Genomic DNA, 23484 nt, shown 5'->3' with positions numbered 1-23484 from the left:
GCAAGGCTGGGCCGGGTCGACCGGTAGGCGGAACGCGGCTGCGGGGCTGAGGCTGTGCGGCGGCGGGCGGAGCGCTTCGGGCGGCGCACAGAGCGAAGATGGCGGCGGAGCGGCAGGACGCGCTGAGGGAGTTCGTGGCGGTGACTGGGGCCGAGGAGGACCGGGCCCGCTTCTTCCTCGAATCGGCCGGCTGGGACCTGCAGGTAGCGGCGCGGGGCCGGGTGCGTTGGGCCGGCGGGGGGGCTGCGGGACGCGGGCGTCTGGCACACCAAGCCGGCGGTGGCCGAAGCGCACAGTCATCCCGCCGGGCTGCGGCCCGACCCAGGCCTCGGGGTCCGGGGGCCGCTTGCCACGCGTCGCCGGCTCGGCCTGGGCGTGGGAAAAGGCGGGCCAGCCCCGGCCCTGCTCTGCGGGCCCTCGGCACCCTCCTCTGCCTCGCCCGCTGGCGGGGTCAGCGAGACTTGGGGCGCTGCCGCGACCCGCGTGGAGAAGGGAGCTGGGGGCGTGGCGGCCGCGCCGAGGCTCGGCTGAGGGCCTGGCCGGTGGGAAGGACCGGGTCCTGGGGGGAGCTGCGGTGAGGCCGAGGGGGTCGTTCATCTCCATTTCCGCCGCCCCGGCAGCCGGTGGAGGGAGAAGCGCAGCCCCGCGGTTGGCCCACGCCCCCTCCTACCTAATTGCTGGGAGAAACTGCCTCCGAGGTGGTGGCGCCAGCTTGGGGCCTGTGTCAGTGTCTGTCTTAGCTCATCTGTACAGTGGGAGTCTCGAGGAGTTTATCGTCTAGTTCGCTGGCACGTATTAAGTATTCATTAAATGTTTGTTAGCTAAGTCATGAAGATGAGCTACACGAGGGAGGGTTTTTTGTAAACTGTTGAATCCCCAGGGCCGAGCACAGGTCCTCGCTCATCGTAGACGCTCGGCAATTAATTACAGAAAGAATGGCGTAAATGGCATTGGCCAGCCTGCGTCTTAGGTAGGTGATGATGATTAGTGATTTCTTGAATCCTTACGGTGGAGCCAGGTGCTTTTCTAACTACTTTCCGTGCCGGAAGTTATTTAATCTTTGCATTTTGCAGCTGAGGATTAGGGAGGTTAAGTGACTTGCGTGAGGCCTCGCTAGTTACCAGGTGGGAACAATAGCATTAGAACTCAGTTCAGTCCGATTCCAGAGCCCAAGCTCTGAACCACCAAGGGCCAGGCACTTTACATGTGATGGTGTGTTTAATCCTAGCAACATTGAGGTAAAGAAGACTAACCAGCTCCGTTGTATAGATGAGGAATGGGAGGCTCAGAGGGCAAGTGACATGCCCGAGGTCCACAGCCAGTAAGTAGTGAGGTTGGGATCTGAATTGGGGCTGACTTCACCCATTTAAATTGCTTCCCCAAAGTAAAAGAGTTAGGTACAGCATCGCGCCTGTATGCGCGCATGTGGACGCGCGTGCGCACACACACACACACAGTGTGAAGTTCCTGTGCAGGGCAGCGTGGAAAGCCTAGACTAACGTCACACACTTGTCGGGTCATTCAGTGTGTCTCCTCACACTACAGGTAGGGAATATGAGGCTCCCACGTGCGACATGACTTGCCTGGCAGGGCCAGGACTTGAATGTAGGCCCCCCTCTACCCCCCCCCCCATACCAGTTCAGTGCGTGTCCTATGACAGCATACTGCCTCCTATAAGGCTGGTGATCTTGAGGACAGGAACCACGCCTCTTTCATCTGCATAGACCTAGGTGCTCGTATTTTTGTACAGAGTGATTAAATACTTCACCATTGAGTCAGCGAGAGAAACACTCGCAAATGGCCAAAAGACTCCCGTAGACCTTCTGTATGTATAGAGCTAAGACGTGCCTGTGCATAAACGCTAATGGGTCCTCTCATTCATCGTGCAGGGTTGGTGGGCCAGGTGTCCCTGTTGGATAGATGAGGAAACTGGGCCTCAGTGGGAAAGCAATAATAGCCATCTGGACTGACCTCACCGTTCCTGACTCCTGGTTGTCCCGTAAAAGCTGAGAGTAGGGGCCTGAGCAGACTGCCTGGCTTGGAACCTGGCTCCACTCCTTACACACTGTTTAACTTTGGGCAATATTTTTCTCAGTGTCTCCGTATCCACTATAAAATGAGACAATGATAATAATTACATAGAGTTCTTTGAGGATTAAATAAGTTAACACATGTAGAGTTAATGCTCAGAACGATGTGGCACATAAATAAATGCTCAATAAATGTACGCTGCTTTCACTGGACCACCTTTCCTGGTAATGTGAGAATGAGGAGTGTCTCCATCCCGGCCTTCCTTCTTGCCTTCTATTCCCCTTAGGATATGGAATTTGTTTCAGGTGATATGAGGAGAAATAGTTGGGCTGCTACTTTTTTTTTTTTTTAATGTTCATTTATTTTTGAGAGGGCACAAGCTGGGGAGGGGCAGAGAGAGAGAGGGGACAGAGGATCTGAAGCTGGCTCTGCACTGACAGCAGTGAGCCCTATGTGGAGTTTGAATTCACGACAGCAAGATCACGACCTGAGCTGAAGTGAGCCGCCCAGGTGCCCCGGGCTGCTACCTTTTGATCTCATTTTCCATGGTCCCCAGATACAGACCATCTCGTAAGTGTGGGCCATACCTTCGTGACTTTGCTTTTTTGCACTCAAAGGAAATATGTCAGACGAAGGCCTGTTTAAGAACCCAGGTTACTACCTCTCTGTTTCAGATCGCCCTAGCAAGCTTTTATGAGGATGGAGGGGACGAAGACATTGTGACCATTTCGCAGGCAACCCCCAGTTCAGTGTCCAGAGGCACAGCCCCCAGGTAAGGGCCAACTTCAATTACTGCTACACGGGTGTGCTTCCAACAGTGAGGAGCAATTTCCTGGCTTGATGGAAGGTTCAGGCCTGGAGATATGAGCCAATAGATTGCAGTGAGAAAGTTAGACTAACTGGTGGGAATTAGTACCTCATAAGATTTGCTCCTTTCCTGTAGAGAGGTGGACAACACACTTAGGTGGAGTGTGGTTTATGGTCCAGGCCTGGGGGAATCCATGGAACCTACTCTGAAGATGTTTGAGAGTCTTGTATTTATGAATGTGAGGAGTGACTCTCCATCTCTGGAAGTTTTTTTAAATGCTTATTTCTTTTTGAGAGAGCGAGGGAGAGTGAGTGGGGGAGGGGACAGAAAGAGAGGGAGACACACAATCTAAGGCAGGCTGCCTGAGCTGTCAGCACAGAGCCCAACGTGAGGCTCGAACCCACAAGTGGGGAGATCGTGACCTGAGCCAAAGTCGGACACTTAACCGACTGAGCCACCCAGGCACCCCCTCTGAAAGTTTTTAAGTAGAAAGCAAAGGACTTCCTCTCTGGGGTGCTGTAGATGGAAAAGATTAGATAACTTTAGAAGGGCTCTTTTGATATTTTTGGTAGGTAATTTTCATTACCCTATTAAGAAGTCTTAGAGAAAATAAACCTGTGTTGCCCACTCTTCCCCAGATTGATGAGGGAGACCTTATTCGGTGAACCAGAGTTGACCTTCATGATCCCGTTTGCATCCCCTATCCCAGACACCTGGCTGCAGGGTTCCCATGGCGGACCACTGCTATGATCTGCAGAGTAAGACAGTGCTGATCCTCCAGGAGACAGGCAGGGCCTCTTACTACAAAGGTGTCTGAACCACAGCTCCCCTCTCTGCTCTAGCCTGATTTGTCTTTACTCTCTGGTATATGTTTTCACCAGGAAAATTTGTGTGTTTTTTTTTTTTAAATCAGCCCCAGAATACAGATGGAGTGTTTCTTTGACAGTGAAATGGTAAATTTTGTTTCTCTCTAAAGGCATCCAAGCTTTAAACTACATTTCTTCCCTCTGAAGAAGGAACTCTAATCCCAGACCAGATTTTGTGCTTCCTTAACTTGTTTCCTCCCTCCCACGTCCAGAGAAAAGAGGTAGTAGTAGGCAGTTGATCTTTTAATTATTCACAGGGGCTGACCTGTAAGGTATGGGTGATGGCTCATCTGGACGTTACTGCCTGGAACGTGGTTTTAGGAAGATGGCTGATTTCCTGGGTATGAGTCTTTTACAGGCCCCCCAGGTTACTGGTGGGACATCAGCGTGTCAGACATACAGAGGGGGGCCTCTGGTGAGATGTTCACATCTCTCTCCTCTAGTAGCCCCAAAGTCCTGTCAAGACCGTGGTTCATCAGAGCATAGGCCTGTGAGCCTGACTGCCTGCATTCCAGTCCCAGCTCTGCTACCTGGGAGCTTTGAGACCTTGAACGGTTTACTGAGCATCTCAATCCCTCGGTTTTCCTCACCTATCAAATGGGAACAATAGCAGTGTCTACCACGTGGGAGATTAAATGAATTCATAACTTACGAAGCACTTCGAACATAATACATATTAGCTGCTGCTGTTGTCATGTTTTTATTATCAGCATCCATTTTTGTCTTCCTCATTCTTTTTTGTGTGTTCCCTGGCTCTTTCCACAACAAATTCGTAGACTGAAAAGTAGACCTACTAGTAAAACAATCGAGGAAATAGAGTTTAATGTTAAGACCGAGGCACGTGCGGGCCTGGATGCCTTGCTTTGTTGCTTCGGGGAAGCCAAGAAAAAGAGAGAGGAAGGGCATGGTTTGATGTCATTGTCCTTGTCTGGAAGGAAAGCACTGAGTGCACTCTCAGGAGAAGCCATGCTTTACAATAGCGCCTCAGAGGAGTTCTGTGTGGACCTGCCTCCGCCCCCACCCCAACTGACCTGTTGCAGGACACTTAGCCTGCCCCCGGCTCACCCCACTCCACCCCACCCCCCACTGTCCTCCTCAAGTACTCTTTCGTGTCCTCACCATTCCTTGGAGCCACACTCAATTAGGTCCTGCTCTGATTCTAGAAGGGGGTTCTTAATGTGGAGGCCCTGAACCCCCAGGATAAGTCTGCAATGGATGTGAGAAGGTTTATAAATTACCTGAAACCACCGGCTAAATTGTGTGTGTGTCTTTTCTGGCAAGGATATCCATAGCTTTTAACAGATTTTCCAAGGTCTATGGGACATAAGAGGTTAACACTGCTGCAGGATAATCTAAACTCCTCGATAGTAACAGCTGTCATTTATTGAGCACTTGCCAGGTGCCGTGCCCTGGGTTAAGCCTTTACATGTACATCTCTTTAGTCCTCACTACAACCCTGTGTGTGGGTATTGTCCCTGTAGCCATTTTACAGATGAAAATACTAAAGCTGGGCATCTTCCCAAGATGCACAGCGAGTAAAACAAGGATTTAAATGAAGGTCTGTTTCTGTTTCCAGCATTCCCTTCGTGGACATGCAGCGTCCTCCCGAGCGAGCCCTGAGCCTACCTTCCTAGACTTACCCTCGTTTCTCACATCCTTATTCCAACCAAACCGATCTCTTTGGTGTCTTAATTTGACCTCCTTTTTGGTTCTCCTGCTTCTGTTTGAGCCTCTCACCTGACTGGATGTACCTGCTGTCTTGCATTCTACCTGTCCAAACCCCGTGGGTCTTTCTAGGCTTAGCTCTGTGCCCGCCTTCTCTGTCGAGAGCATCATCTCCAGCCCGTGGGCAACGTGCCATAGTCCCGTCCCGTTCCTCAGGAATCCAGGCCACCTATGATTTGTTCACTTTGACCCATATCCACATACTACTCGGTGACATCACTCGTGGGCTGTCTTGAACTCTTCTCCTGATATTTAACTTTTTGTTCCTCAGTAAATTATAAGTTCCTGGAAGTGGGAGAACTGGGATTTCAGGAGCACCCACCATCCGCCTGGCTCTGCCAGATACTCTTACCTACGTTGTCATGCCTCAACAACTTTAGAAGTAGGTAGGTGCTTGTCAGTTCACAGGTCAGGGTGCTGGGTCTTACAAAGATTGAGTAACTCCCAGCTGCTGGTATGGCAGATCCAAGGCCAAGTCTGTGTAAATCCGGAGCTGCTTCTGCCACACGCTACTCCCTGTCCAGCTCCTCCCACCCCTGTACCTAGCGCAGCAAGAGGTAGCGGTGAGCTTCTTCCTTTTCTTCTTCTTTTCTCCAACTAAACTATGCTTTCTGAGGATGTCTGGGGCTGCCATTTTCTGATTCTCTAAAACTACTATCCAGTGTGGAAGCCAATAGCCTCATGTGGCTTTTTAGATTATTTAAAATTAAATAAAACGAACATTCAGTTATTTATGCTAATCACATTTCAAATATTCCATAGGTCACATGTGACTGTGACTTCCATACTAGACAGCACAGGTACAGCATTTCCATCACTGTGGAAAACGGATCTGACAAAGGACTTTTGTGGCACTTCAGGGTGCCAGGGTACCTGGGAGATAGAGTCTGGGTGCTGAAATTTCTGAGACATTTTGCCACTTTGTGGAGGACACAGAACAAAGTGTTCTAAAATTGCTGGTGTCCCCTTGACGTTCATGCTATAAGGCAATTCTCCGAGCGCTACTCCAGAGCGGCTCTCAGATCTGAGCATGTGCGGCAGAATTGGAGAGCGCTTCAGACGCAGGGTGCCAGACACTCTTCCCCGAGTTTCTGACTCAGGAGCTCTAAGGCAGGCCTGGGGATTGGCATTTCTAACAGTCTCTCCAGTAATGCTCGTGCGCTCGGTCTAAGGACCGGCACTGGGAGAACCACTGCTCGAGCACAGCACTTGAAATGTGCTGCACCGTGGGGTCGGTGCTGTGATTGTCCCCATTTTCACTTGGGAATGAAAACTTAGAGCGCTTCGCTAGCATGCCCAGGATCCCAGGGTGGGAGGCTCAGTTGGGATCAAAACCAGGTATGTGGACACCAGAGTCTGTGTCAGAGTCCGGATGTAAGAACTTTTGGAGAAAAACCTGTAGGCAGAGCAAGTGGTTTGCTCAAGCATGTGTGCGTGTGTGTATTTGAAGGTGTTAACAATGGGGGGGGGGGCTTTTTTCCCACGGATACTAGGCCGAGCATCTGTGGAAGACTCCCCCTGGGAAGGTTAATGAGTGGAATTAGCCTTTTGGGGCACTGGCGCACATCTGTCACTTGGATCCTTTTGAACCATGTCGTAGAGAGCATCCAGGAATGCCCAGGAGATTGCCTCAGCTAACTCAAGCAGGGAGTGTATTTGCTACATTAATTGGTCTTTGTTCTCTCATTTCTAGTCGATGCAACTTCAAAGCCTTGTTCTGTCCTCTGATTATCTCTTTGGTATAAATCTGCAAGACTGATCTGCAGCTTTTCTCTAGAAAATAACTCCTCGAGGCTTCTCGGTCTAGCCTCACTAGACCTGTATTCCCCTTCTTCTTATAGAGACGTTACCTTCTTACTCTAAGAAATACCAGAAGTGTTTTTATCAAATGCCTCCTCCTTGAAAAACTAAGTTCCTTGAGGACAGTCTAAGCTAGGAAAAAAGTGGCAGTGTAAAACAATGTCAGAAGAGGAAGGTGACCCTTCTCACGCCCGTTTTTAGTGTACCCTCTCCAGCCCCACACACAGCCCTGCTTTTTTCCTAAACACCAATAAAGACTCTTTCTTGACTAGCCTACAGCAGAAGCAGAGGCCTCCACCCACATATTCATTTCCTTTTCATTTGTTGATAGCTCACCCTTCCTCGAATGTGTTACTCTGTGTGTGTGCATATACCTCTTTCTTGCAGTGCGCTGCTGCCCCCCTTCTCCCACCAGCCCCTGCCTTTTATCCACCTGACAGTCCTCATTCTTCAGCACTCAGTCCAAATGTCCATTTTGCTGGGAAACTTGTCTTGATGTTCCCCCATCCCCACCCCATGAGGGATAGGATGTTCTGTACCCACGCATCCCATGTGCCTCAGCCCCCATTTAGCAGAGGGTTTCCTGGCCCAGGGGCCACAATGAGCCTATAAGCAACTCAAAAATAAGAACTTTTGGGGCGCCTGGGTGGCTCAGTGGTTGAGCGTTTGTTCATTTCGGCTCAGGTCATGACCTCACGGTTCAGGAGTTTGAGACCCACATCAGGCTGTGCACTGACAGCACAGAGCCTGCTTGGGAGGCTCTCTCCCAAGCCTCTCTCCCCCTCTCTGTCCCTCCCTGGGGTGTATATACACTCTCTCTCAAAATAAAGAAATAAAGTTAAAAAAAAAAAAAAAAAGAACTAGGTCTGATCATCTTTATAGACCTAGTATCCAGTTCAGTGCCTAACACATAAGCATCCCTCAGTATTTAAAAATTAAACGATGAGGGCTGCCTGGCTGGCTCAGTTGGTGGAGCCTGTGACTCTTGATCTCAGGATTGTAGGTTCAAGACCCTCATTGGGTATGAGATTACTTTTAAAAAAATAAAAATCTGGGGCGCCTGGGTGGCTTGGTCAGTTAAGTGTCCGACTTCGGCTCAGGTCATGATCTCATGCTCCGTGGGTTCAAGCCCCGCATCGGGCTCTGTGCTGACAGCTCAGAGCCTGGAGCCTGTTTCGGATTCTGTGTCTCCCTCTCTCTCTGCCCCTCCCCTGTTCATGCTCTCTTTCTGTCTCAAATAAACGTTAAAAAAATAAATTGAAAAAAATAAAATAAAAATCTGTAAAATAAATAAATAAAAATTAAATGATGAAAATAGTAAGTTTTTAAATTAGGACACACCCCAAACTGTTGCCCTCTCCTCCCCCTAGGAGAGCTTAAATTGGGACTCCATTTTATTTCATGATAGCCCTTTTTAATTTATTAGTAGTCCTGTGGACTTTGAAGAAGTAAACGCCACGTTATTTTGCATTTAGACTTAGAAAGGCTAACCCTCTTTCACATAGATCCTCTTCTGCCCCACCAAAAATATCTAATCCCTATGTTTTCAACTCCTTAGCAGCTGATAATGGGAGTTACTTTTAGTTCTCCCTGAGGTCATTTTGCTCCTTTCTGTGTCTCCAGCGATAATAGGGTGACATCCTTCAGAGACCTCATTCATGACCAAGACGAAGAGGAGGAGGAAGAGGAGGGCCAGAGGTGAGTCTTTGTTAGGGGGCACAGTCCACAGGAAAGTTCATGATAATGTGTAAATCATCTAGAAGGACCCAAAAGGATAATGTGCTCAGTTCTCATTAGCCATTACTACTGTGGGCTAGTCTAGGTGGGTTATATCCTAGAAACAGTCTCCCACTCCCTGTAGCTTAGAAGTGATCCCTTTCCCCTGTCACTATTTTTTTTCTTTTGGGATGTTTGGGTTTGTTTTTCTATTTTTAATTATTAATACATATTTGTTGAGTATTAAGGGAAGGGAAACAAACTGATAAAGAGGAAAAAAGTTGTTCTTTGTACTGCAACCTAGTGCTAACCAGGTATCAGCATTTTGGGTGTATATTTTTCTAGCTTTTTCTTGATTAAAAAGGCAGTATATCGCATAATGAGCAGAGTAAAAGCTTATCAATGTGTTTTTTCTCCAACACACACACACACACACACACACACACACACACACACACACACTCACTGTCTGTTTTTAACCATTATGAATGTTATAGTAAAAATAGTGCCCATTGTAGAAGAAACAGAATAGTGTACTGAAAAAAATATAACACTCATCCACCTTTTGGTAATTGGAGTTAACATTTTGGCATAGGTCTGTTCAGTGTTCTGTATATAACTGTGCTTTGTTTTGTATTTTACATGGTGTCAGTCAGGTAATTTTGTGTCTTGGTTTTATTGGATTAAGGCTATATATTCAGTACTTCTCTGTGCCATTAAGATTCTTCGTTAGTGTTTTCAGCAACTATAGTAGCTCATCAAATGGGTTGTCCAATATTTAAGTTGTTTACAGTTTTTTTTACCACTAAACATCAGTGCTTTGAACATCTCTGTGTATTAATCTTTGACTGCATTTCAGATTATTTTTCTTAGTGGAGTTTCTAGACATGAAAGGGACAAGGGAGTGAATATTTTTAAGCACTTGATTACACGCTCTCAGTTCACAAGCCAAGGCTTTGAGATTCTATGATAAAGACCACCGAGCAGAACTTCATCTGCAGCCTCATTTCACAGGTTTTAGTTCCCCATGGGCCCTGCCTCGGTCTGTCAGACATTCCTAAGGAACATTACAGTAACCATTATAGAAATGTAATTATCTCATCATGGTCACTCTTTGGGAAGTGGGCTGAGAAATTACATGTGTTCTATTCTCTGTTTCATCCATATAGTGACCTTTACACTGCCTCACAGCCTTCTTTTTAGATACATTCAAGGTTCAGAGTTTTACACTCCTTGAGTGAAAGGCAATGCCATCAAGTATGTGAATGCCCAACTCCTAAATGGCCGCTGCCTCCTTTTCCTGTCCTGTCACATCCTCCAGGTGATGACCTTCCTTTATTTCACATCCTGATTACCTCCTCGGCCCCTCAGCATTTCAGACCTGATGACATTGGTGATGTCATCCTTGTCAAGGCCTGTGGCTTGCCTTGCATTCAGTGGGGAATGTCAGGAAATAGAAGGCTGAGACTAATTTTGTAGGTTCTCAATGTCCCCACTTAGCGACATGCTGTTGACCTGGCAGTGAATAGGAGTGATGAGCCAGGCTACGTGAGTACTGGTTTTCAGAACCGGCGTAAAAACTGCTAACTCCTTCTCAAGCTGTGCTTGGCCCATTGCAGAGCCTGGTGTGGGTATCTTGGGGCTGGCATTTAGCTTTCCCTGACCTTCTTCAGTGCCCTCTTCTCATTGCCCCCGGTGTACGTCACAAGAATAGCGAGGTGAGGCGAGGCTCGGGTGAGCTCTCGGTGCTGTATCACACCACCTTACATGTGTGCATTATTCTGCTTATTCTTTTGCATACATCCGCTGATTTGAACCTCATGGCCCTGACTTAAGGAGCAGGTAGGTAGGGCATGTGGTCCTTCCCTCCTATTTCAAAGATACGGAAAATGACATGCAGGGCCATGCACTGGCTTGCCCTGGGTCACTCAGCAGCAGGGCCGACACTGGAGCCTGGCTGCTTGTACTAACGACGCCACTGCCACTATTAACCCAGAGCTGTTAGTGGTAGCTGCTTCTGACTGTGACCACAGTTGCTATCTCCTAGAAAGGTGCCGGCCCCTGGACGAATAATTCCCAGCTGGGGCTCTTTCTGGAGCTGGCATGCTGTCGTGCATGCCTGGAATGCCCTTCCCTGGTTTCTTCACCTGATAAACTTGTCCTCGTCCTCATCCTCAAGATTCAGCCCAGAAGACATTCTTCTAGGAAGCCTTGATTGTCCTCCATAGCTCAGTGCTCCAGAGCATCCCTTACTGACCTCCATTGCTGTTCACACTGCATTATGCCTGCCTGCCTGCTTACATGTTTCCCCAACTAGACGGTAAATTCCTTGAAGATGGGCGTTGCACCCATTATTGCCTCAGTGTGCCTAGCACCCAGCCCGGAGCCTGGCATGTGCTCTATTCATGTTTTCCAAGTGCGTTTAGTGTTAGACATATATTTTCTGCACAGGTTTTATGCTGGGGGCTCAGAAAGAAGTGGACAGCAGATTGTTGGCCCTCCCAGGAAGAAAAGTCCCAACGAGCTGGTGGATGATCTCTTTAAAGGTGCCAAGGAGCATGGAGCTGTGGCTGTGGAACGAGTGACCAAGAGTCCCGGAGAAACCAGTAAACCGAGAGTGAGCACAGGGGATCATTGTCTGTGTCCACAGGACTCTGGTTCTGGAGACTGGGAGGAGCCCTTCCTCACCCCAGTAGTGACTGAATTTGTTTTTGTTTCGTCTTTTTTTTTTATTGCTCATTTGCTCTGGTGTCCAGAAGAGCGGTGCACTTTCTCTCATCTTGTAACATGAGATCAAGATTTGGGGCAACTTTCAAGCCTGTGGCCTGTGGGCTGGAACAGGTCCTGCAGACATGTTTTATTTGGCCTAAACCAACTTGACTTATTTAGTATTTTGCTTTATTTTGTTTTAATTGAATTAGTATTGAATTGAATTGATGTGTTACATAAATTCTAGATTTCTGTCTTTGGGAACATCAGAAGGTCTTTGCTATTATCTTGCACCCAGATTCCTACCTGGCCATGATTAAGTAGAGCTTAGTAGCAGCTGTTGCCTTTAGCCAAGCAGCCCCTCCCCCCTCCCTTCCAGTTCTCACCATTCCTGGCCACTTAATTCATCTACCATACTGCTTGGCCCTGTAGCTGTGAGTTCAGTACCAGAGAAGGTGCACCTAGTAGGTAAGATCATTGTATCTGAGGGCCCCACACCTCAAGTGTTTATGAACGTGTCTTTTACAGCCTTTTGCAGGGGGTGGCTACCGCCTTGGGGCAGCACCAGAGGAAGAGTCTGCCTATGTGGCGGGAGAAAGGAGGCGGCATTCCGGCCAGGATGTGAGTGCGCATCTACCTTCCTTAGGGGAGCTCAAAGCCTGTTCTGCCAGTTTTCAGAAGGGATTGGTCACATGTTATGTGTGAACCAGCAGCCTCTGGAAAGGAAGAGGCAGTGCCATCACTGTGGGCCAGGAGTGGAGAGGCTTACTTGACAACAAAAGTCAGCTCTCATCTGGCTGTGCAGGGGCACCCGAGAGAAGGAGTGAGCAGAGGGGATGGGCAAACGAAGGAGTTTTCTGAGCATTCCATGAATGTTGGGCGGAGGGATCATGATTCTGAGGTTTTCTGGTGGTGCGGACATGGCTAAAGAACTTAGTCTTCAGGGGCGCCTGGGTGGCTCTGTCGGTTGAGCGTCTGACTTCGGCTCAGGTCATGATCTCGTTGTTTGTGAGTTCGAGCCCCACGTCGGGCTCTGTGCTGACAGCTCAGAGCCTGGAGCCTGCTTCGGATTCTGTGTCTCCCTTTTTCTCTGCCTCTCCCCTGCTCATGCTCTGTCTCTCTCTCTCTCCCAAAAATAAATGAACATTAAAAAAAAAATGTTCTTAATAAACAAAAAAAAAAAGAGCTTCAGTCCACCCAAAGCACAACTTTGAAAAAATTTACTATTGTCCAACCCTTTTTTTCCTGTGCATAGGGTCCCTCTCCAATCAGTGTCTCAGACTATATAGATAATTGTGAGGTTTTTAAATTTAATATTATGCCATAAATAGATGTTTGGCCTTGGGACCATTAGTTTTTATAATATATTTGTTTTTAATCATTTTGGGTTTATTCCAAAATGAAGTCAAGAAAATTAAAATTGTATCCACCTGAGGCAGCTGCTAATATTTTGGTTTGTAACCTAGACCGTTTTCTGTGAAAATGTCTAGGGAGTTAACGCAAATTGTAGATAATCATTTTAATGACTGCAAAGTAATCCCATGAGTAAATTTGCCATGGCAGTTTAGTTGAGCACGAGCTACATGCCAGGCACACTGGCAACCCTACAGATAAGCCACAGATTTGATTTAGTCACTTGCTCAGAGCCACTTAGGTAGTGAGTGCAAAATCAAGATACACACCCAGGTCTGCTTAAATCAGAACCCATGCTCTTAACCTGTTGCCATATCACCTTCTTACTTTAAGTTAATACTTGGTTGTTGATTGATTTCCTTGTGCATGCGCGCACGCGTGTGTGTGTATGTGCGTGTGTGTGTGTGTGTGATGTTGTCTTTCTGTGTTTGGATAATGACACAGTAAAATGGTAAAAACCTGCTAACACAGATCGGTGTTACTACTGCACACACTGATGTGCTTGCCAGCTTCCTGATAATGTATGGACTGCTTACCTCCTATTGTCACAGGTTCACGTAGTGTTGAAGCTCTGGAAGAGTGGGTTCAGCCTGGACAATGGTGAACTCAGAAGCTACCAAGACCCGTCCAATGCCCAGTTTCTGGAGTCTATCCGCAGAGGGTGAGCAGAAGAGCCCTCCTCTGGGTTCCATGTTAGTGAGTAGAATGGCAGATAAGAATGAAGAGGCTGATTTAAGAAGTAAATTTGGGGGACACCTGGGTGGTTCAGTTGGTTGGGCATCTGACTTCGGTTCAGGTCATGATATCACAGTTCGTGAGTTCGAGCCCTGCATCCGGCTCTGCATTGACGGCTCAGAACCTGGAGCCTGCTTTGGATTCTGCGTCTCCCTCTCTCTCTGCCCCTCTGCCACTTGTGCTCTGTCTCTATCAAAAATAAAAACCTAAAAAAAAATTTTTTTTATAAAGAAGTAAATTTGGGGGTGACTGGTTGGATCAGTCAGTTAAGCATCCATCTTTGGCTCAGGTCATGATCTTATGGTTCGTAAGTTTGAGTCCCACATCAGGCTCGCTTCTGTCAGCACAGAGCCTACTTTGGATCCTCTTTCCTCCTCTCTCTCTGCCCCTCCTCTGCTCATGCTCTCGCTCGCTCGCTCTCGCTCTCTCTCTCTCTCTCTCTCTCAAAAATACACAGACATTTAAGAAATTTAAAAAATTTTTAAAAAGTAAAAATTTTAAGTGAATTTAACAGATTCACAGATCTAAAACCTTGTGTGTCTGTTATTCCCTTTTGGGCCTGGGGCAGGACCAAGTGACCAGATAAGATAGAGGTCTCAGCCATGACTTTGAGCAGGTGAGAAACCAGCAGGAGGCAGACCATCGCCACTAAAGTAGCCGCGCCCTGGGGAGACCCAGTGATTTTCACATTTGGAACTACAACATTTCTCCTCCCCTCGCACCCATCACTGCTGTTCCCGTGCCGCTCCGTGTGGACCCAGCGTTGCCTTTTCTCTTGCAGGGAGGTGCCAGCAGAGCTGCGGAGGTTAGCTCATGGCGGGCAGGTGAATTTGGACATGGAGGACCATCGGGATGAGGACTTTGTGAAGCCCAAGGGAGCCTTCAAAGCCTTCACTGGCGAGGGTCAGAAACTGGGCAGGTAAGAGCAGCACAGGTGGAAGTGGCACGTGCCGGTCACTGCGCCAGGCCCCCCAGACCCTGGGTACCATCACCGTGCACGTAGCTCTTTGCCGTTTCCGAGCACTGCGGATTTTATCTTTAGGGGCGGAAAAGTGTGGAGAACGTGGATTTTGGCGTTAAACGACCTGAGTTTAAAATCTCTTCATTTTCTAGCCATATGACCTTGGACTACATAGCCTCAGTTTGCTCAAGCGTAAAATGGAACTGAGGGTTCTTACTCCTTAATCATTGTGAGGAGCGCAGAGCACTGCCCCACAGTGCACAGTCAGTGTGAGCACAAAGGGTAACACATTGCTGTTTTGACTCCGTAATCTAGCACGTTCATGGCAGCAGTGATCTCCTTCGTAGCTTAAGGCCAGGACAGACACATGTGTTCTCAGGAGTCACCTGAAATGGGGATGCGGAGGGACAAGAAATCTCTGACTCTTCTGCCCAGCCAGTCTTGGAGCCTTGCGGCAGCATTGTTCAGGATCCAGAGAAGCTCAGGGACATCGTTGCCCTGTGCCGGCTGCTCTCCACCATTACTGCAGCTCTTATCTCTACTACTTTGGCCCTGCATGACACTCACTGTCACCTCCTGTGCCTTTTTCTGCCCTGTGTCCTCTGCCACTGTCTCCATCTTCCATTTAGACTCCTGATGGGATCTGATCGGTTGAAGTCACTGTTGCCTCTAATAGGCAGAGTTCTCCCACCAGACCTTGGCCCACGCAGAAGCAGGCTTCCTTCTCTCAGAAGCCCACTCGTCTCTGTGTGATGGGTCACTTGGTCAGTATTCTCCAGAGAGAACTGTGTGCAGAAGACGCATGCAGGGAATAGTGACCCTCCCTGCAAGTACATTCGTTACTTTACAGAAGGAAAGCTGAGGTTCTTGGACCCTAAGGGTTATCCTTGGGTATATAGCTGGTATGTGGTGGAGCCAGGACTGGAACCGAGGCCTTGTGATTGGCATTCCTTCCCACACCTGCACAGCAAGCACCCTCTCTGAGCCCCATCTGGCAGCTCTTGAGCTAGGCACTGCCCGTCTCCCCTCATCCCTGTCGGCAGAGATCAGAGTGTGGTCTGCCGGTAGCTCTGCCCTTTGAGCTTTGGGTGGGGACTCTAGGAGACTCCCCGTCGGCCATTCGTGCCTTATCAAGAGCAAAGATAATGCCTCAGGACATTAGAGTGGTCTCTAGTAGACTGATTTACCATAACCAGGATAGTAAGTTCACCCTGTTCTCATTTCATCCCCCACATTGGGCCAGTCGGTTAGTGCAGGACAGCTGTTCTCAGATTGGCCCTGTCTGGCTTCCCTGCCATCTGTGCTCAACTTTGTAGAGCAATAGGTAATTTCTTTTTTCTTTTTTCTTTCTTTCTTTTTTTTTTTGTTATTAAAACAAAATGTGTTTGTTTGTTTTTTTTTTTAAATAATAGAAAGTACAGATTAAGAAAAAACCTAAACCTAATACCCAGACATATCCGGTTAGTATCCTTCTAGTCTTATAAACATGCTGTTTTATCATTTGCTGTTTTGCCTAATGAAAGTAGCATGGCTGTCATTCTATGTCAGTAATTGTATTTCTGCAATATTATTTGTCATACTCACATAATTTCCTACCTTATGTATGTGCTATAGTTTTGTTTTTTTTTTTTAATGTTTGTTTATTTTTGAGACAGAGACAGAGCATGAACGGGGGAGGGTCAGAGAGAGAGGGAGACACAGAATCTGAAGCAGGCTCCAGGCTCTGAGCTGTCAGCACAGAGCCCAATGCGGGGCTCGAACTCACGGACTGTGAGATCATGACCTGAGCCGAAGTCAGACGCTTAACCGACTGAGCCACCCAGGCGCCCCTATGTGCTATAGTTTAATTAGTCCCTGCTTTAACCATTTAGACAGCTGCCAGTTTTAAGAACAACACTGCAGTGAGTGTCTCTAATTAAATCTTTGTATACCCCTTAATTTGGGGCTAGAAGTAATATTGCTGTCTTGAAAGGTCTTCATATTTTTAAGATGGTGTCAAATTGCTCTCCTGGCTCAGAACTCAGAATACCGTGTAGCTTGGGCTTGGTTGGTTTCATGATACTAATGGGAAATGCTACTCCTGGGAAGTCTATAGGATTTGTGCAAGACTCCACATCTCAAAAAATTAAAATATATTTAAGGAGGTCTATTTTAGCAGGATGGGAAATAAATAACTTTATTAGTGTGGAGGATGCACCCAACAAGTTGAAACAGATCTTGATAATCAGGGTTGACACAGTTTGGTTTTGTCAGCTAAATAAATATTCTTTGCCAGTTCCATTTTCATTTTATTTCAGTGCTGGCTTTCTATGAAAAGTGAGCAAAAGACAAGTTTCATATAGCTAAGTGAGATGAGGTTTTAGCTTTTCAATCTAAACCAGATGGATAGCTTTTTTAGTTTTTCCCATAAATTTTGCAACGTTTTCCACTGTCATCTTGTCAACTAAAACGATCAAGAGCCAGAAGTTTAAGAAAATGTTCTCAGGTTTGCCTCAAGAATTAGTCAGTCCTGGGTTTTTTTCCTCTAATTAGCTGAATGTATAAATTGTTCTCAGTTCAAAAATTTGAGAAAACTCTTACAGTTGTATTAAACTTTGTTGTTTTAGGTTTTACAGTTGTTTGTCTGGATGGGACCTAATCTTGAAGGTCCAGAAAGGCTGCGTTTATTCAGTTATGAGTAGCAGACGCCCAGAGTGCCCCGGGGGTGTGCGGTTGCTGCTACCCATGTTGAGTCTCGGCTACTCACCGTGCTTTCTGCAGTGGTCATTTTTGTAAAGAGATGACAAAGTGTCAGCACGTAATGGTGACAACAAAGTACCTTCGTGCCCAGTTAATTCCCAGCCACAAAGGAAATGAGCAGTCGGTGATCCAGGCTCTCCATCTGGGGGAGGCTGTTTCCCTGTGAGTTGTATGGTGTCTGCAGGGAGACAGTAAAGAAACTTCCTGTAGATGTCTGATCGGACCGTTCCTTCCCCGGGGGAGGTGCCTTCACTGCTGCCGATGGCGTGGCCGCCCCTGGAAAGGAGTGGTTCGAGTGTGAGCAGTGCTCAGGAAGCGCCAGACCCAGGGCTGAGCTCCTTTGGGCAACTGCACGTGGCTGTCCTACGTGACGAGAGCAATTTGGACCTACTGCTGTCCGAGTGTGAGAGCCGTAAGATCCGGTGTTGCGGTTCCTCCTGCTCCAGTCCTTGAGGGCAGCGTAGGTTGGGAGGGGCCTGTAGGGGATTTCCAGTTACAGCCCTTGGACAGGCACTAGCATCGGGTCCAGAATTTAGACAAATAGAAGTAGGGCAGGACCTTGAAAAATGATAGGAAACAGTAGTTACAGAGTGTTTTTTCTGCTGTTAGCTAAGCACTGTAGTAAGCATTTCATGTGTGTTATCACCTTTAATCCTGTTTTCACCCCCAAATAAGGGGAGGAAATAAGGACTCTGAGCCTTGAAGAGGTCAGATCACATCCAGGTCACACTACTGGTCAGTGCAGAGATGGTTCCCTCCAGTCTCTGCTCTTCCCTACCGCGCTGCATTGCATCCTGGATGTTCTTACATAGCCACGTAGGCATTTGTGCCTCTAGTACCTGCTGGGTACGGTGCATTATTTTTAGCTGTTATCCCAACCAAGGGAAATTTCATTTAACTCCCTTTTTATTGACGTGCAAACTGTGTCTTGGGACAGTGTTCCTGAAATCCAGGTCTAGGTCTACCTGACTCCAAGGCCTGGAGGGAAAGTATGACAAGAGCCAGGCAGCTTGGATTGTATCCTGGCTTCGCGTCAAATCAACACCGGGATCTTGGGCACGTAGCTTAATTCCATTATGCCTCAGTTCCCTCATCCATAAAGCGGGGATGATGAATCCCTTCCTCACCCGCCATTGTGAGAATTAAATGAACTACTACATGTGAAATACTCAGCACAGGGCCCAGCTCGGTGATGAGTGCATCATAAACATACAGCGTGTCCCTCACACTTCCCCAGCTCACCGGATTCACAGGGTGTGCAAGAGAAACAGAAGCAACACGGCCAAGTGTGCACATCGGGCTTTCCTTGACCCTCAGGTGATGAGCACCAGCTCCGTGTGAGAGGCTGTGCTGGGAAAAGAGCCAAAACCTCAGTTGCCTCCTTGTGTGGGGGACTTGCTGAGTGTCTGGTCTGTGTCCAGCCTGCACACGGTATGTCAGCTAACCCCCACGGCAGAACAGTTCCTCGTGTAGCACGTGCACACAGTGAAGCCCTGGGAAGTTGAGTAACTTGGCCACAGCCGCCTCTGTTGTTTAGTTCAGTGCTAGAGCTGGGACCCGATGGCTCCAGGAGCACAGTGACTCTCCTTAGTAGTGCTGGCTGCCATTTAGTGGACTGCCTGCCCTAAAAGGTGCGGAGGTGTAGGGATAGTATTGCCTGTTACAGAAAAGGAAATTGAGAAGCCCAGATGTTCACTAACTTGCTGAGCATCAGGCAACTTGTAGGAGAGGGGGGTATCAGACTCTCTGGGAGCCGGGGAGGAGTTTGAGAAGGCAGTTTTAATATATTAGTTTCCTAAAATAAACCCTAGAGTTTGACACTTGACAAAGTCCTGGCTGGAGGAACACACAGAACGTACAGGGAAAAAGCTCGTTCATTACATGAATTTTTAACAATTGAAAAACTGCTCTACAGCATGTGCTTCTGTTTTCCTGTCTATAGGATGGAAACAGCACCCATCTCAAAGGACAGTTGTGACGAGTCCAGGGGGCTGTGGACATCAATTCCCCTTCCCCCTCCCCTCCCCTAGACATCGTGTGAGCAGTCAACGTCATTCCTGGTTCCCTTCCGCCCCCACCCTAGGTGAAACTGGTTCTCTGGGCCATCTCGCTTCTTTCTCATTGCAAGCCTGACTGACGATGTGAGAGTTCCCTTTCTGGCAGGCAGTAGCTTCACGGAGTACCTGTTCCGTCCTTGGAATTGTTACTTGAACAGTTGAGAGACAGGCTGTCTATAGTCTAATTAGAGAGTTGACCTCATGCCCATAAAACTAATGAACAGAGTCAGTCTTAGGCATTTACGGGTGTAGTATTGAGCCCTCCACTGTCTCTGAACATCTCTTGAAGTCTGTGATGGTGTGATGTCTGCATGCGTTGGCCCACATTTGGGTCCCACCTACTGAGAGGCTGATGCGTAGAAAGAAACTCCTCTCATAGCTGGGTTCTCCCCTGAGCTCTGCTTTGTGATTCTCTGAGCCCTCATTTTTTAACAGTCACAGAAAACAGTTCACTTTTCCGTTCTTCTTTGCTAGTTATATGCTCTAGGGCAGTGTTTCACAAACTGAGTTCCAGGACATACTCTATATGCAGGAGGTTTAACAAGTGTAGCTTGAAAAAAGGACAAGGTGGTCAAATGAGTTTGCCTTAACCGCACAGCCTCTCAAGACCTGTGATATGCAAGTGGCCTCTGGTGCTGCCGGTTTGATGTGTGGCATTTCCACAGCCTTCCTGGGGATCTCTCAGGGGATTAGGGTCTCAGGAAACACACTTGGGAAAGCACTTTCCGATGGCTTTATTAGGAGTACCATTTTTAGCTTGTAAAGATCCAGGGGAGAGGGAGAGGTGTAGGAACTGATGTAATCCGAAGCTTGGGGGAGACAGGCAAGCTGCCACCTCCTGGCCTCTCTTCTCTGCAGGGGTCTAGGTGAGGGCGGCTGCTCAGGGAAAGGCTGGGAGGGGGACTCACAGGTGTTTACAGGAGAGGGGCAAAGCCTCCAGAAGTTGTCGAGAATCGGGAGTTCTGTGTACATTTTGTGTGTCAGCGCTGTGTGTATTTCTCTCCTTCATCCCTCACAAAAGCTGAGCAAGGCAGGTCAGGTAGCCTTAACCTTTGTTAAAGAGCTTCATTACTACCCTTGTTGAAACTAAGGGAGCTCGAGTAACTTGCCCAGCGCCACCTGACTAGTGGGAGCATTCAGACGCCGGTCCGCTTGATCGAAGATCGGTAGCAGACGCCGTGTCCTGTTGATACTGTGCAAATAATCCCTGTGGTGCGGGGTGCTTGAGTTGACCTGTGGGAAATCTCTGTCCCCTTCTGGTAGTTGACACAGGAGGATGAATGTGCACACGAATAAGGCTGCACTGGGGGGTACAGGCCTGACAATTCCGTGACCGGGAAGGAGTCTGGACTGGTCCCTGCATCCCGGCAGTCACCTGCCCGGCTGTCAGGCCTGCCTCCGCTACAGACCTGGAGTACCCTTGGCCTCTCTCGTTGAGGCTAAAACCCATCCTGATCTGGTCCCGCCACAGGCTGTCATGCATACTGCTTTCGTCCCTTCGGGCCTTTGTCCGGGTGAGGGCACCGAAGCAGAAGGGGTGAGTCACTTGCCCCGGGTTACTCAGGAGTTTGGAAGCTAGCCGCAGCTTGGGGCCTGAGTGCCTTCTGCCGGGCCTGTAGGTTCCGCGAAGGCAGGGCTTGTCTGAGTCACTCCTTGTAGCCACAGCAGCGAGCAGAGTCCCGGACACAGCGCGTGCTCAGGCTGACTCCAAGGCGGGATTGTCCTCCTGCAGGGGCCTTGTTGCTATGTGCGGCCTGACAGGCTTCTCTCTCCTCAGCACGGCCCCCCAGGTGCTGAATACCAGCTCTCCAGCCCAACAGGCAGAGAATGAAGCCAAAGCCAGCTCTTCCGTCTCAATCGACGAGTCCCAGCCCACCACAAACATCCAGATACGGCTCGCTGATGGCGGGAGGCTGGTGCAGAAGTTTAACCACAGCCACAGGTGCCTTGCGCCGTCTGGCCTCGCTTGCTTGGGGAGGGCCCCCTAAACGCCAGCGGGCGCTCCGTGCGGTCCCCGAAGGGGTCAGTGGGACGGGAAGGTCTGAAGCCTGTGGTTCTAGTCCCCACTCTTCTGTTAAGTGCGGCCAGCAACTGCTCACTTCCTGCCTATAAAGTTAGGGGACTGGACTTCTCAGGGTCTTTTTAGCCCCCACAGTGTGTGTTCACAGGAAATTTCATGGCAGAGCCTGAGTGCAGAACAATAAAATCTGAACTGCTGTGGTTAATGGAGAGGAGGAGGGGACACAGCACCAGCCTCTCCTCCAGTTGGGTGTCCCTCCCCACAGGGGATCTCTGAAAACCACTGGGCTGTGTAAGTCTCTTCTAGATCTGCCCTTCGAAAATTCTAGAATACCTGCTCTACTATTTCAGATCATCTGGGCTGGATCAAAGCAAACTGCCAACCCCATTTGAAAGATGGGGAAACTGAGGCATGCAGAGATTAGCAGGGGAGGACTGTTAAACCAGTATTCTAGGTATTTGGCAAACGCCTTTTTCTAGGATAGCAGTATCCATATTTCATTAGGCATAGGCCAACTAAACCAGAAGCACGTGTGGGGCCCAGGGAACGGCTTGACAATCCTTGAGTGCTGACAAGGGGGTCACGTGGGCTAAGTTCTGAAAAGGTTTGATTAGGATTACAGGACAGGAATCAGGCAGAGGAGCCCCGAGGGACCCCAACGTTGGCAGGAAGCACAGCATGAGGAAAATCTAGAAGGCGGGACATAGCAAGGGGAAGGAGCATGGGGGTCAAATTAGGTAGGGCTTGGGATCACAGTAAGGAGGTGGTGTTTATCCCACGGAAACTGGGAGCAGTCGTGAAGGGTTTTAGGCGAGGGAGTGCCGTGATCTGATGTGCTTCCAAGTGAGTGCTTTGGCTGCCCTGTGGAGAAGGAAGCCCGGGGGCTATGGACGGCAGAGGCCGGCCCTGCTCACCCCCCTCCCCACTCACCCCCCCTGCTCTACCAGGATCAGCGACATCCGACTCTTCATCGTGGACGCCCGACCGGCCATGGCTGCCACCAGCTTTGTCCTCATGACTACCTTCCCGAACAAAGAGCTGGCTGACGAGAGCCAGACCCTGAAGGAAGCCAACCTGCTCAACGCCGTCATCGTGCAGCGGTTAACATAACCGCCCGCCTGGCCGGCAGCCTCCTCTCCCTCCTGCGTCCCCCTTGGCCGGCCGCCCCACGGGGACCGCCCCTCCCGCCCCCTCCCGCACACCCAGCAGGCCAGTGCCACGTCTCCTCCGTAGCTCTGGGTTCTTAGATCTCGGTTGGACATTTGTTTTCTCCTTAGTTGCATTTCCTGGGTTTTTGTGACGATCAATGGACTTTAAAGAAAAAAATAAAAATGACCAAAAAAAGGAAGGATATCACCAGCACGTTGTATGGAACGTCTCCCACAGAAGCCAGCTTTCATTGCTTTAAAATCACACTACTCTCCAGGGCGTGCGGGGAGGAGCCTGCCTTCCACCGTCTCTGCTTAAACATTGCTTGTGGCACACGACACCCATCCGCTGGCATCCACCCGCCAGCCCTGAGAGGACCGGTGGGCTTCCCCCGTTACTGGGAAGGGGGCCGAGCGCTTGTAGAGAGAGGCTCTGCAGCCTCTTGCTCCCACAAGAACAGGCCTCTTGCCCAGATACAACTGGGCAGCAGCAGGGGTGCCTGAGTGTGAGGTCAGGTCTGGATGCACAGAGCCCTTCAGGTGAAAATACTTCCCTGCACTCCTTTCACTCAGACGCTGGGAGATTCCAGCTCCCCGGGCCTTGGCTGGTTGAGATTCTAGCGATGCCTCTCTGTCCCAGCCCTTCTCCCTCGTCTGGACTGTCGCCCTGATGTTCTCGGCTGCACTGCCATTGCCTTGGTCGCTCCACGTGCAGAGATCTGTACCTGGGAGATCGGGTGTTCTCTCACTGGGAAA

The 23484-nt window shown here is 49.0% G+C and overlaps 1 protein-coding gene across 1 annotated transcript; it reads left to right on the top strand.

The window, feature by feature from the left end:
* Nucleotides 1–67: 67 nt before the first annotated feature.
* NSFL1C (NSFL1 cofactor) lies at nt 68–22928 on the top strand. The gene is made up of 9 exons (XM_019458945.2): nt 68–203; nt 2706–2803; nt 8854–8928; nt 11398–11563; nt 12184–12276; nt 13620–13729; nt 14585–14722; nt 21338–21502; nt 22528–22928. The coding sequence occupies exons 1-9, from the start codon at nt 99–101 to the stop codon at nt 22688–22690; spliced, it is 1113 nt and encodes a 370-aa protein (XP_019314490.1). The 5' UTR covers nt 68–98; the 3' UTR covers nt 22691–22928.
* Nucleotides 22929–23484: the final 556 nt, after the last annotated feature.

Source organism: Panthera pardus, unplaced genomic scaffold (assembly GCF_024362965.1).
Source record: "Panthera pardus isolate Hobbes unplaced genomic scaffold, ASM2436296v1 HiC_scaffold_25, whole genome shotgun sequence".
Lineage (NCBI taxonomy): Eukaryota > Metazoa > Chordata > Mammalia > Carnivora > Felidae > Panthera > Panthera pardus.
This window is presented reverse-complemented; position numbering and strand designations above follow the sequence as displayed.

Coding starts and splice junctions, on each gene's coding strand:
- NSFL1C (XM_019458945.2), top strand. CDS start 99: ATGGCGGCGGAGCGGCAGGACGCGCTGAGGGAGTTCGTGGCGGTGACT. Junction 204..2,705: donor CGGCCGGCTGGGACCTGCAG/GTAGCGGCGCGG, acceptor TCTCTGTTTCAG/ATCGCCCTAGCAAGCTTTTA. Junction 14,723..21,337: donor GAGGGTCAGAAACTGGGCAG/GTAAGAGCAGCA, acceptor CTCTCTCCTCAG/CACGGCCCCCCAGGTGCTGA.